General features: G+C 34.8%; 1 protein-coding gene across 1 annotated transcript in view; it reads right to left on the bottom strand.

The window, feature by feature from the left end:
* Nucleotides 1-15,076, bottom strand: part of TMEFF2 (transmembrane protein with EGF like and two follistatin like domains 2) — a 262,897-nt gene that overhangs the window by 116,980 nt on the left and 130,841 nt on the right. Inside the window, exon 5 of the mRNA XM_060106570.1 lies at nt 7,848-7,944. Within this exon, the coding sequence (XP_059962553.1) occupies nt 7,848-7,944 (97 nt within the window). The remainder of the gene's footprint in view (nt 1-7,847; nt 7,945-15,076) is intronic.

The following is a 15,076-nucleotide window of genomic DNA, read 5'->3' as shown; positions in this document are numbered from 1 at the left end:
GCCCTTTGAAATATTGCTAGTGGTGGCACCAGCATTAAAGGAAGGGGGAGTATTATAATGGCGACTCTCCATGTTATATGCCTCTTTTCTGGATAAAAATCTAAAGCCTATCACTAGTTATAAATATAAATAATGTTCATCCTGTTTCATAATCAGAGTTGCTATTGCCTTACTCAAAACAAGCAAATTGAAGTTGAAACAGCTCAAAGAACCAGGTTTTGGTGAAGATATGTCTCTTCTCTGCAACCTCATGGTTAATAACCTTCTCAACCTAATTGGGCACACATATAGTCATAAGGATATTCTCCATAGATAATAATTCGATACCTCTACAAAAATCACATAAAACCCACACAGTCTGCAAAAAATAAGTTGTATATATCTAATGGGAAAAAAATATTTCAAAGGACATCATAGGTGATGTGAACCTGTTAGTGGAAGACTTTATCACAAAGTGGTTGTATTTTCTATCTCAACAACAAAAAAGTGTTAAAGTCTGTGCTGAATATATCCAACATGTTATACGTGTATGGTATACACCTAATGCATGCTACACACACACACACACACACACACACATGCAGACACATAATTTATGTTATTAAACATATGAGAAGACAATGAGTGGTGGTTAAGAGCATGGTGTCTGCAGTCAGCCTGGAAGGGTTCAAATCCTAGCTCTTCCACTTACTCTTTGGCTTTGGGTGGTTTGCTTAACCTCTCTGTGTCTCCTTCCGTGTAAAATGGGAATTATTAGTGTATCTAACTTCATAAGATTAGCAGGAGGATTAAATGGCTCCATGAATGTAAACATTACCATGGTACCTGCCGCATAGGAAACACATGCTTGTGAAAATTCTGTCATCTTTTGATGATCACAATGAGATTCATGTTTTTATCTCTGAGACTGGGATGTTATGTTGTAATGTTGGAACATGGAGTGTGTATTTCCTGATTTTAAGGCACAGGAGTCTCTGACTCGGAATATACTAGAAACTGAGACGTAGAAAACTCAACACAAAATTGTGGGTGAGAGTTTGGTGAGTGAGCACCAGAAGTAAGGCAGGAGTAGCAGGGTATAGTCTACACAAGCAGGTAAAAGAGAAACAAGTAATGAAAACAGTTAAGTTAGTGGGAGAAATACAATCTATGCTTTGGAGTTTTGTTTCCTTTGTTCTGCCTTCATGTAATATTTCATTATTTTTATATAAAATCGAAGTTACCTGATTTCTACTGTCTGAGCTAAATAAAAATTGCAAAAACATATAAAACGTATTAAAGTTTTCAATATTTTATTCCTGTATTTTTCGATACTCTACACCAGATCCACATTTGCACCCATCACATCCTAATTAAGTTTCCTTAATCATTGTGTGATAACTAGCACAGTTGAGGCATACATAATTACTGAGAAAAATTCAAAAGACTCTTCAGAACTTATGTGAAAATCCAATTCCTTTCTAAGTAAAGTAGCCCAGTACATAGAAGACCTGAGGTATGTCTTTGTTTGAAAGACCATGATTTATTTTCAAATTTCAGTTTTATTTTAAAAAATCTTACTTTTCACAAAGCTCACCCAAATCTGGAGGGTGGGTTCGTTGTGTATTTTATTGTTTGTCTTTTTTTGGAATGGCCTGCTGTGCATTTGAAGTGGCATCGTTATTTATTCATCTTTCTAAGTAACACTTAAAGTGTTTAGATTCAGTTTGTAGACTTGGCTATTTATTGGCAGCTATTGGCAGAGGGAAGTCTGAGTCACAGACATGGCATTTGTAGGCACAGACCATTGTACAGACCATGTTACAAATACTAGTCTTATTTATAATTGCACTTCTAAATTGTGTGAAATTTTTTAAAAGTACAAATTATTTTTTCTTGTTTAAGATAGGTGGATAAATACATAAAAGAAGGAAATAAAATCAAACTCAAGTTTTTACATTAAGCCATAGATTTGCTAAAAATGTCAGCATTTTTCTCTTGAAATTATGGGAGTGGAAAGAGGTGTGTTTCCCCAAATATACAGCAGAAGCTGTATATTGCCCTCTTCTCTGGAAAAAGTTTCTGGGCAAATGGAAGTATTAAAGGAAAGAGAGATGTCTTTACTCTTCAGACTCCATCTATACAAACAGACAACACTATGGCAGTTTTCAGAGGCGACAACACTGTCTTCATGGTGAAGGAAAGGCAATTTGAGGGAGGCAGCATCTTAAGGACAGGAGTCTTAGAACTAAGAAGGTTTTATCATAAAACCTACAACCCACCAAAACCTTAGATTTTCTGGACTAGACAGACCTATTTTCTGTTTGTGTGTGTGTGTGTTTTATTCTCTCCATGAGTAAACTCACATTAGAAGCCAGTCCTAATTATGGTAACTGTTTTTACAGTTCTAAGGCAAGAGAGTAAAGGAAATCAATATAAAGAAAACACCCTAGGGGAAGACTGAATGAACTCGTAGTTCAGTAAAATTCTGTGACTAATCAGCATCTTCTTCTTTAGATCCCACATACAACCCCAAATTATATTCTTTTTACTAAGTAGAAAACAGTTGGAAACTTTCCAATTGCAATACAATCTTTTTTGTTCAATTGTCGACCAGTAGTAGTTTTTAAAAAATCATTTCTAAATCTTAAGACTCAGAGGTGTCTTATTTTTCCCTATCAAACTCATAACCCAATACTGATGCCTAATTTGCTTATATGTATGGTGAAATCTAGTGCCAAGGATCATCCTTGACCATAGCCCCACTTCAAATATTCATGACTCTCTACAGTCCAAAAAGCATTAAAGGTGGGAATGATGCCAGCAACACAGTCTTCCTAGTGACAAGGAGCCTTCTTAGATCAAAGGAGCAAGATGTTAAAGACTTCACACTAAACTGTCTTTGTAAGAGAGGCTCACAAAAGTAATGCCAAATCTCACACCCTGTTTCAGTTATGGAACATCAATGAAATAAAGGAAAAAGTAGATGCCCATTCATTTTCTCTTCTGAACTCTTTTTACTGAACTACTTTGCTTTTCTCCTCTCTTACCATTGCAGTCAAACACAAGGATGTGATGCACTAAAACTGGAAAACATTATTAATGCTTTCAAAGACAAAATGAATGACTACTGAGGAATTAATAGAATTTAAGCCAATATGATTTCGTTAATGGTTCCTAAGTGGCATGTTGAGAATAATACAAGAGCAAAGTTAAAATGGGCACAGGAGCTATAAAGCATACATATGAAGCAAATACACATAATGATTTAAGTCGTCCCTTTATGTCATTTGTCACCCAGCTGTATCTGCTCTTACACCTGTGCTCCCTTCCTTGATCTATCTTGATACCCTGGAAATGTTAGGCCTGCAGCCAATTTCATACCCAGTCATTTCTATGATCAGACCCAGCTATCAACTTGCTCTTTTCTTATATTAAATCAAGTATCAACCCCAGGGCTCTGAACTACTTCTGACTGACAGGACCAACAGAAAGTTCTAGGATAATTACTTCTTAGGACTAGTTCCCAGTGCAAAGAGTTACTACTGACCTACTTTGGACTTACTGAAATAATTTACCAGGTAAGATAATTAAGGGAATATAAAGCTGTTTCTAAAACCAAGCAAGTATCAGAAATATTTGTTGAAATCATAAGTTAGTATTCCCAGTACTGTCAGATGGGGCTTTATTACTTTGCTATGAGTCAAATTTATTACGTTTGACTTAGAAGCCTTTCTTTTTCTTTATAAATTATACTTGGCAGGAGGTATCTGAGAGTCTCTTTGATGTATAAATATATTAGTTTTGACCTTTTTTCAGTCTAGATATAAAGAGAAACTATCTTTTAAGCCCTTCTTTTCTTTGCCTTTTAACCCTTTCCCCATAAATAGGCATGCATATCCCTTTGCACTGGTGTTCCAATTATTTTGAGGTCCATCCTAAATAAAGAGATGCCTTGATATGAGAGTTGATATATCTGTGGTGTGGACCACTTACTATGTGGACTTTTAACCTCTTTTGAAAGCATGATCCTTTCCTACACATAGGTAAATATCTATAACTGAAGAATCTTTTGTAGCAATGGTCTTTCTTCCCTATTGAGAAAATCTGACCATTTTCTTATTTCTAGAGCCTTGATGTTCTCCATAAGAAGAAGAAAAAGGCAAGAGAAAAACCTTGAAAGGAAATCATAGAACATAAGGGAGGAGCTTGTATAAGCTTATAAACCATCTGTTTTTCTCAAAATAAAGGCATTAATTTTACATTATTAGTATCATGGTTTATCAATGTCATCCTCTATTATTTTTTCTCCTTTTCCTCTACTCTCCTTACCCTTCCCCCATTTATTATTTTTTTTCTTTCCCGTGTCCAATGTACCTTGCTTCTTGACTCAAAAACTCATCTAACTATGAAAACAAGATAAGCTGATTGTGTGCTGGCTTTTTAATTCTAACAAAGGTTTACCTTCATCTAGAAAATACCTGAACATCTTTGAATAGCTAGTTTTACCCCTTGTGGTAAAATGTAAAATATTAATTTCTTAGGCTAGGGTTAAAGAAAAATCAAGAATTAATCTTTTACATTTGTTTCAATATTAACATTATTTCTCAGTAGTACTTATCCACATCTTGTTATTATTTCATAATGTATGGTTGAGGAATTTGTATGCATAAAATTGTAGTTTAGTTAATGTCAAGGGAAAAAATAAAACTAAACACTGACTTATACTCTTTGTTCCCACATAGCATATGCAGTATCTTATGTTTGTGAGAGGACCTGGCCATGGTTTCATCCAGAATCAATAGCACATCAAGCTCCGCTGATTCAGTTGACTAGTACTAGAGTCAGATCCCTCCCCTGTTGCTTCTTACTTTATAGCCTCTTTCATTCCATGACTATTTAATTTCATTTATTGCTTTATTCTTGTGTCCTTCAGCTGTTTCCAGTCTGCCCTTCATGGCCATAACTAAATACAGTATGTTAACGTGCAAAGGTATTTATGTAAATGAAAATCAATATGCTTATCATTTCAGCACCATTCCTTTTTGCTTACATTGGACATTTTAAGTACATTTTATTTGAACGCTAACAACTTTTCATTCTTGCCTGGGAAGTATAATGATCTTCTTGGCTCCCTGCCCCCTGCATCCCTCTAATCTTCACAGCTATGGCCACTTAGCCCCATCTGGAGGTTCAGCCTTATTCTGCATTTTGGAACTAATCTCATCTCTAGGCTGGGGGCATACAAGATGTCCTAGCCAAAAGCTAACTGATTCAGCAACCAGTCATCCTTGCTGCTGGCTTCATTCTGACCTTGTAATTTATTTCTGAGGTCTAGGGGCTTGTCCCAGCCTTTTGTAGCCAAGGCTTGGCTTTGTACACCAGTTCTGGTAGGTGGGTATCTATCCAGTATCTGCCCCTGATTAGCTTTCCAATTCCTTGATGACTGAGGTTCTGCCTTATCCTTCTCCTTGCTCCCTTTGTATCCGAATTTCTTTTCCTAACTCCAGTACCCATGGCTGTTGAATCTTTCTGATGCCACTCACCTTGCCCAAATCTCCTTGTCCTGTATACCAGAGATCTGAACTTTTGCTAGAATACCAGGAGTGACACTGCTTGCCTGAACATTTTCCCATTGCCTGCTGCAAGCTTCTCTCTTGTCACCAGCTCTAACCCTGCAGGTCTTCAGTCACTGGATCTAAGCTGCCTGCAATCTGGCCATCTCATTATTCCAGACATGACAGGAAAGAAATACTTTAATTGCATCTTTGGTTGAATTGTTATGCTAACATCCTCTAGTTACTTTCACCTTTTACTTTTACTCTCTTCATCTTGGCTCGGCCACTTAAACATTTTAAAACTCAGTTTCCTCTTTGTAAAGTGATCATAATAGGATCTACTCTAGGGTATTTTGAAGATAACTGAGGGGAAAAAAAGAATGCATACAAATAGACTAAGCTCATAGTAAGAAATCAGTAATTTTTATCTGCTATTATTGTCTCAGTTCTTAAATCTTTGCAGTTGTAAACTGAAACCGTGTCACTTAAAGGTGATCATTAAAGAGTGGGGAATGGAAAATTCTTAAGAAAAAATTAAGGACCCATGTGAATTTTTAAAAAGTAAAATAGCTGACAGCAAGATAATTTACAGCATTAAAAATAAAGTTGAGCTACAGATGTAGTCATCAGCAAACATTAAAACAAGATATTTTAAGGATACATTTCTTATCAATGTGTCTTAATATATAATGACTAGGACTCTACAGAGCCTTAAAGCATTTAGGGAGGAGAAAGATCCTCTGAGTCAGTCATTTATCTTAGAGCAGTATTTATACAACCATCTGGGGGAGTTAGACAAGTAAAGTTTTAAGCCTCACTTCTCTGAAATTCTGATTCATTAATTTTGACATGGAACTAAAGAATCGATGTGTTTAAAAAATTCCCAGCCAGGTTTGGGAACCATAAAGTTCATCAGCCATTAAGATGTCCAGGAGGTTCTTAAGAAAACATATGTCTGTTTACCTCAAGATGGTCAAACCAGTGCATACACTCCCTGACTTGACTCCTAGCTGACCATTGGCTAGAAATGTTTAACAGGTATGGAAATCCTACTGATATCTGCTTTTATTAATGGGTGGCTATTTCACGTGGCTAGTCAACAGCAGTGTTTATTGTAAGTACCTAGTCAATTTACCCTGAGAATCTCAGTTTGCTCAGTTGGAATTCTCAATTTAATCTACATTCAAAAATATTCTAAAATGTTTTAAGTGCAGCCTGTTTCATTCTTGCCAAAATTATCCTGCCTTAATTTTTTCTTTCTGTTTCTTAGATGAATTGCCCCCTCCACCCACAAAAGTCTGATGAAAATGATTGTGTTTTTCCCTCAACTTACTGAGATATAATTGGCATATAAAATTGCATAAGTTTAAGGTGTACAACGTGTTTGATACACTTATATATTGCAATGTGATCACCACCATAGTGTTAGCTAACACCTCCATCACCTCACATAATTACCAATACTTTGTGTGTGTGGTGAGAACATTTAAGATTTACTCCCTTACCTACTTTGATCAAAATGATTGTTAACTGCTCTAGGCAAACACAGTCTGCATATTGAAAAAAAAAATGAAAGGACACCTGGTTGTTTTTCTGAAAGGTATGTGTGTAAAAGAGAGAAAGAGAGATAGAAAGAAAGAGAGTCTGCCTCTTTCCACTGTCATGCCATACAGAGACCTTTGGGTTGCTCACTTTAGGTATGAGATCAGGGTAGGACCAATACACATGGCTGCCCTAGAAGGCTAACATTTTGGGACCCATTCAAATAATGAATATTATTCATAATCTGTTCAGCATATCTTTACAGGAGAAGCTGAATATTGCTTGGGTGAAGGGAGAAGTTGATTCTACGGGGTGGCTCAAAGATTATTCCTTGCCCTACCATCTCCCTAATTCAGCTATGGAAGTGCATACGCATACCCTTTAAGTAAAATCTGTGCAGTTGCCCAGATCCACCATTTTAGGAGCAGATTAGCAACTATCCATTGTTTCTTGACCATGCTTTTTGAGAGATGTTCTGATAAGTATGACTTTTCTCTCCATCTCTTAATATTGACAATATTTGGGGGTCTCGGTGATATCTTATTGTACCTTATCAAGTAGTGCCCTGGGCAGCTGCTTGGCTGACCCAACTTTTAGTTCAGCTTCAGAAAGTCCTTGCTGTTATTGTAGCCCTCATTTTTTACCCCCATGAGAACTGGATAAAAAAAAAAACTGCTGAAAATGTCTTCTTTTAGCAAATAATTGATAAAGTAAAAATAAATTAATTATTGTCATTATTTTCTTTAAAAGAATAAAATAGCACATTACCAGACATCCTCAGCGTCTTCATCACATTCTGCACCAAACTGGCAAATATCACAGGTGGATGTCTCCTTCTGGCTGGTTTCTCCTGAGCCTTCATGGACTATAGGACAGAAGAAAGGGAACAAAAAGAATTCAGATAAGTGTGCACAATACCAACAACTTCAAGACTATTCTATATGAAACCTGCTACTTTTCCAATGGAATTCTTTGCTATTGGAGCTCCATTAAGATCATCATATTCGGCTCCCTTCTTCCCTAAATTTGAAGAATATTAACAATAATATGCTAGCCATTGGTATGTGGTGAATAATTCTTTTTACAAGAAAAATAAAACAAACAAGAGTGTACTGGATTTATCAAAATTGTTTGGCTAATAGACCATATGAAAGTTACTTAATTAAAAGGGATTTAGATTGTTACTTGCCTAGAGGAAAAACCTAGTGTCTATAAAAAAAAATACTTGACATTTTCTCATTCTTAAATTACAGATTTTTTTTCATTAAAAGGCTTTAATACATAATTAAAAAAATTTAGATGGGCAGCCTTGACTTTTTAGATATGTCTTCCCCCCCCCAAGATGCTAAGTACTTATAAGGAAAAATATATTAATTGTGTTTTTAGAAAACATCTTTTAATTGGTTTTTACAGTAATTTCTTGAATCTTATATAAATGTTGCACAGAGCTCATCATAGTGATTTCTTCTATGAAGGCTATGAACATATATTTCATTTAAAAAATATATACTGTCACTGATGATGATTATTGATATTGGTCCTTTTTATACACATAAATTACAAGTGTAAAAATATACTATATACAGCCTAATTATAAAATTAAGCTTTCAAATCAGGAAAGAATAGTGTAAGTCGAGAAAAAAAATTTAGTATTTGAGTTCAAGAAATAAAAATCTGAGCAACATTTTTGAGATGATGGATTACTGTTTACCCAATTAAAAAAATATGTAGTTGGAAGCAAAAATAGTTTTGCTTATAGATGAAAAATTGCCACAACCTAAGTACTGCATAGATAACCTTATTCCATGGACATCTTATATACTAAAAACATGTGTTTAAATCAAGAGATCCTTAAAAAGTGCACTGCAAAAGGTTATGCATTTTCAGTAGAAAAAGAACAGAGGCAATTAAGTATGGCATTGGCTCCTAGCATTATGAAGTCTAATAAGATAACGTTTTTAACAAAACATCATTGATTAACATGCACCCTAAACCTAAGAAATTTAACCTTACTTATTTTATTTTAATATTATATTTTCATAATTTGTTCTTTGTCTATTAACATGAGAGTTATTAATATTTACAAAAGCAAAGGTCTTTATTCCTTGATTTTCCAATTTACTGCTGTGTAAATGAGTGATTTGATTTACCAGAGAAAAAAAAAAGAACAAGACATCTCTAAGAGAGTTCCCTATTTTATAGTTTTTCCAGGAAAGACAGAGAGATTTATTTTTTCCAAAGCAAAATTTTTCCCCTGTACTTGATTTGCACTGCACTTTTAAAAAGTTATGAATTAAACAGATCAACTTCAATTGCAAAAGTATTGATGGTATAGTTTTAAAATTGGAAGTCTAAAACAATGGTGTTCCTCCCCAGAAAGAAGAAGGAATTTTAGACTCTGCTAAAATAGACAGCACTTATTATCCACTCTATTATTTTAATACAGGCAAGACCATTAGAGTGGACTATGGGATAAGAAGGAAGCTGGGGACCTCACCTCAGGGGGTACTGAACAGCTGAGGTCCATCTCTTTATCACTTTCTTACTATTAATGCAACACAGAAGCTGTTAATGGGAGAGAGAGCCTTTTAGTGTTAGCAAGATTAGCAGCTTCTAGACTAAAACTTCCCATCACTCAGGAAACATTCTAACACAACGGGAAGGTCCTTAATGAACAGTTATAGCCATTTATGGGCAGCCCTATCTTCTTTCGCAGCAGGGATCCTTGGTTAGGGATCTACTGGAAGTAATCCAGGGGATGAATCGTGCTACCTCAGCAAAACTAACAATAATAATTCTACTGGAAGTCACATTACATTTCTATAAAAGGGCAGTTATTAGTAGACTCGAGATGTTTGGAAATTCTCCCACACGGAGAAGTAAACCCAGAAGTAGCAGTAGCAAAACCTCTATCAATAAACGTTCTGGGAATAAAATGTGAAGCAATCACAGTGAAAAATAAAGTAAAATCTTTCCATATTTCCTGAAGCACAGATTTGCACCTTTGTAAAAACAAACAAATCAATACACTGCTTTATTTAACACTATAGACCAAGATTCTTAAGTAGGAGTGGGCTCAGAAGCTCTGGTAGATTTGGTTTGTTCATTTATGTATTGTTTTTTAGGTAAATGCCCTGAGATATCCTAGGAGGTACTGAATTTGTAGGCTCGAGGCTTGGATATGTATACTTTATAAAACACATCCCTGGGCTTCCCTGGTGGCGCAGTGTTTGAGAGTCCGCCTGCCGATGCAGGGGACGTGGGTTCGTGCCCCTGTCTGGGAAGATCCCACATGCCGCGGAGCGGCTGGGCCCGTGAGCCATGGCCACTGGGCCTGCGTGTCCGGAGCCTGTGCTCCGCAAAGGGAGAGGCCACAACAGTGAGAGGGCCGCGTACCGCAAAAAAAAAAATAAATAAATAAAAATAAATAAATAAATAAAAAACACATCCCTAAGAATCTCTGCCCTAAACAATACTGAAAAGACTTCCTCTGGCCTAGACATCTTCCTCAGGCAGTGAATGTCTAGCACAGGACTTCTGTCACTTTAAAGTGCACAGGAAGCACCTGGAGGTTTTGTTAAAATGAAGATTCTGATTCAGTAAGTGTGAGGTGTAACTGATGCTGCTGGTCCACAGATCACATTCTGAGTAACAAGGTTAACACTACATTTTCCCCATCACAATTCACAATTTATTAGTGGGTAGTGCAATGGAGTCAGTGGGTCACTATCAGCATTTTTGTAAACATTTTTGTGTACGTGAAGCAGAATATACTGGAATAGAAAACACAGAGTGCATCTTATTTAGCAAGTATAGGTTTTATCTTATAACACTGTTTTAGTTATACATATGTACATCCATCCAGCACTGCAATGTAAATTTCATTTCTTACTAAAGGTCACAGTCACAAAAGCTTGAACACTATTGATTTAGCACACGCTAGATGCTCAGAAAGTATGTGTTGAACAGGAGTGTTCCTTTTTCCTGTTCTTTTTACAGTATCAGAAACAGGAAGGATCGGTGCTTAATTATTTGCATTCATCCGCTGATTATGCAGGAATGAAATTCATTTATGCTAAAGTATTATTTTAACCGTGCACTTGCATTTTAAGACTTTTATTTTGAGTTGTAAAGTAAAAATAGAATTAGTTCCCTTTATTCTAAAACAACAGGTTTCAGCGTGTGACTGAGGGAGATTTGAGGAGCAAGGGAGGCAGAGCTCCTGAAAGCATATTACACCTAATATGCTACCCTACGGTTAAAACTGATTTAATTAATCCCTTTAAGAAGATTCTGGATTGGAGCATTATAAGAGATGATCAAATTGCCTCTCTCTCGAACTCTCCCTGCCCTCGTGGTTTCATCCGGAAAATTGTTACCAAAATTCCCTTATCATGACCTTGTTCTGGCCCAAATCAGTGGGTGCGCCCTCCCACTGGGCCCAGTTCTCTTCCTAATTCACTATAATGCCTCCTGGGCCTCTTATAATATTCCTAACCTATGTTATACTATTTCTGAAAACATGATGAAATAATATAATGTTCAAACACACAGTTATTCAATGTCATTTATTTGGTTCAAAATTTCACTAAAATTTACATTCAGTGAAATGCTCATATCTTTCAGTCAATTTTGAGGAACGCATGCCAAGACAAAGAACAACTCCATCATTCCAGAAAGTTTGCTTCTGCCCTTCTCAGCCGTTTCCCTACCACTACTATGTCTCTACATATAGGCTGGTCAGTAATCCCATCTGTCACCACAGATGGACTATTTTAGAATATTACATCAATGGAATCATGCAATATGTAATTATTGTGTTCAACTTCTTCCACTTGGCATCATAGTTTTTAAGATGAATTCAGGTAGTTGCCTGTATCAGTAGTTTATTTCTTTTTATTGCTTGGTATCCAATTGAGTGAATATACCACAGCTTATTTTTCCATTTTCTTGTTGAAGTACATGTTGTTGTTTCCAGTTACTGTCTGGAAACAATAATTGAATATTTATGAATAAAGGTGTTGTAAATATTCTTGTAAAAGACTTTTTGTGCACACAAGTTATTTCTCTTCGACAAATACCTCACAGTGGGATTATGGTACTCAGATAGCCACACCAGCTTTTGCTTATTGTTTCTGTCTTTTTTACATTCAACCTGCTTCTTAACTTATGTCTAAAGTGTGTTTCTTATAAACAATATATAGCGGAATGTCACTTTTTTATCTAGTCTGAATCTGTCTGCATTTAATCAGGGTATTTAGTCCATTTACTTTAATGTAATTATTGATATGTTTGGTTTTAAGTCTCCCAACTTGGTGTTTGATTCATTTTTTAAAAAAATTCTTGAGTTACAGAAATTTTTACTATATTTTAGGTACAAATTTTTGTCAGATACATGTATTGGGATATATTTTCTCAGTCTATTTTCTTGAACGTGTTTTGTTTTTTTTTTGTGGATGTGCAGAAATTTTTATTTTGATGAAATCAATTTTTTCTTTTATGATTTGTCATTTCTAAGAAGTCTTCTACTCAGAGCTCATGAAGATATTCTTGTATGCTTTATTCTATTCCCCATTTTTATTAATTTTAAAATTTTACTTTACATTTAAGTTTATGGTCTATCTAAAATTGGATTTGGTGCATAACGTGAAGTAGAGGTTGGGGTTCTTTGTTTTTACCACTTGGACATGATTTCTCTCTCTTGACCTGTCAGTGTGGTGAAATATGTTGATTGATTTCCATATGTTAAGCCAACATCACATTTTGGGGATAAGTCAAACTTGATCACGGTATATAACCCTTTGTATATATATCTGGATTTCTTTTGCTAGTATTTTGGTAAGTATTTTTGTGTCTAAGGTTCACAAGATATGCTGGCTGTAATTTTCTTTTCTTGTATTGTTCTTATTTTGTTTTATTATTATGGTTAAAATGACCTCATGATATGAGTTGGGAAGTGTTCCTACTTCCTCTATTTTATGAAAGAGTTTGTGGAGGATTGGTATTATTATTTCACTTCTTTATACAAGGCTATTTAAATTTTCTATTTTATTGCTTCCTACTCTTATTATTTCCTTTATGCTATATACTTAGAGTTTATTTTCTAGTTTCTTAAAGTGGAAGAAGTGCTTGATTTTATACCTTTCTTGTTTTCTAATATAGGTATTTAAATCTGTACATTTTCTCCTAAAGACTGCTTTAGCTGCATCCCACAAATATTAATATGTTGTGTTTTCATGTATTTTTGTGAAAATATATATATTGTAATATCCTTCAAGATTTCTTCTTTGACCCAAGGATTATTTAGTAGTGTATTTTTTTAACCTCCAAATATTTGAGGGTTTTCAAAGGTACATTATTTTTATTTATCTTTAATTTAAATATCCAAAATTCATTGGGAATCATTTTAAATATACAAAAGAGTTGTGTGGTCTTAAGGACACAGAGAAATGCAGGCTTCCAAGAGCCACTCAAGGTCTTAACATTAAAAGGAAAGTAATAAACATAGCATAAGGTTCCATTAAATTCAAAGGACTTTAGAGTTAGGTAGGAAGACTTTTATATCTTTTTATTCCACCCCCCCAATGCAAAATTCAATCAAATGATCAACCTGGATGAGAGTTGAAATAAAAAGTAGATTGTGTGAGCTGCAAGAGTAAATTGTTTTGAAGTCCTGAAAAGTCTGAAGTATTGAAAAGAGCTCAGCCTGATTGTCCAGGCTTTGAAACAAATCTCTCTGGAGTTGGACAGCTCTATGTCTCATGTTCAAGATGTTATAAAAAAATCCATTCATGGTGATCTATCCATCATGGTTAAAGAAAATATTCTGTTTAATTTAAGTCCTTTGAAATTTATTAAAACTTGTGTTTTATGGGCCAGAATATGATTTATCTTCTTGACTATTCCATGTGCATCTTAGAAGTTGTAACCTCTTGTGGGGAGTGATTTTCTGTAAATATTAATAGCTTAAGTTGATGGTCCAAATCACCCATAACTGTATTGATTTTTTGTTTAATTGTTCTATCTATTACTGAGAAAGGTGTGCTAAAATCTCTACTGGTGACAGTAAAACTGTCTCTAGTTCTCTTTTGTTTTGTTCTTTTGTTTCATCTTGTATTTGGGAGCTCTGATATTGGGTTTATAAACATTTAGTAGTCTTATATCTTCTTTAATAAGTGACCCTTTAGCATTATGAAATGCACCCCTTTACTCTCTGGTCACACTATTCATCTTGAAGTCTACTTTGTTCTGATATTCAGATAACCACAGCAGCTTTCTTTTGCTTATTGTTTCTATCTTTTTACTTTCAACCTGTTCATTAAGTTATGTTTAAAGAGTGTTCCTTGTAAACAATATATAGTTGGATTTTGCTTTTTTATCTAGTCTGAATATGTCTACATTTAATCAGGGTATTTAGTCCATTTACTTTAATGTAATTATTGATATGTTTGTTTTTAAGTCTACCAACTTGGTGTTTAATTCATATTTAGCTAATATTTTTGTTTTCCTCTGTTTCCTTTTCTGCCATTTTTTAGGAAAATCAAATGTTCTATGGTATTTATTTTGTCTTATCTCTTCTAATAATTATTTTGTTATATTTTTGGGTTGTTATTTTGATGGCTGCTTTAAGGATTACAATATACAACTTCAAATTATCCTAATCTATTACTTCATGAACAATTTTAAAACTTTATTAAAATACTATATTTTTAATTACCACAGTCCACCTTTGCATTTTTATTGTCATATATCATATTTCTACCTGTTCTATAAAACTCATGTTCCTTTTGAAAATTAGTTTTACTTTAAACATCCATCCTACTCTAATTTCAAAGGAAAAAAGCCAGAGATGTCAGTGCTAATGGAGACTCCTTCCTGTCATCAATAAATAATTATTTAGCTGCTGACCTGTATTTGCTCTAACTTTTCAAGACTTATGTATAGTCTCACATTCTCCATGGAAGACACTATTGGCGTATGACACATATAGTAGATTG

Source organism: Mesoplodon densirostris, chromosome 8 (genome assembly GCF_025265405.1).
Source record: "Mesoplodon densirostris isolate mMesDen1 chromosome 8, mMesDen1 primary haplotype, whole genome shotgun sequence".
Taxonomy (NCBI): Eukaryota; Metazoa; Chordata; class Mammalia; order Artiodactyla; family Ziphiidae; genus Mesoplodon; species Mesoplodon densirostris.
This window is presented reverse-complemented; position numbering and strand designations above follow the sequence as displayed.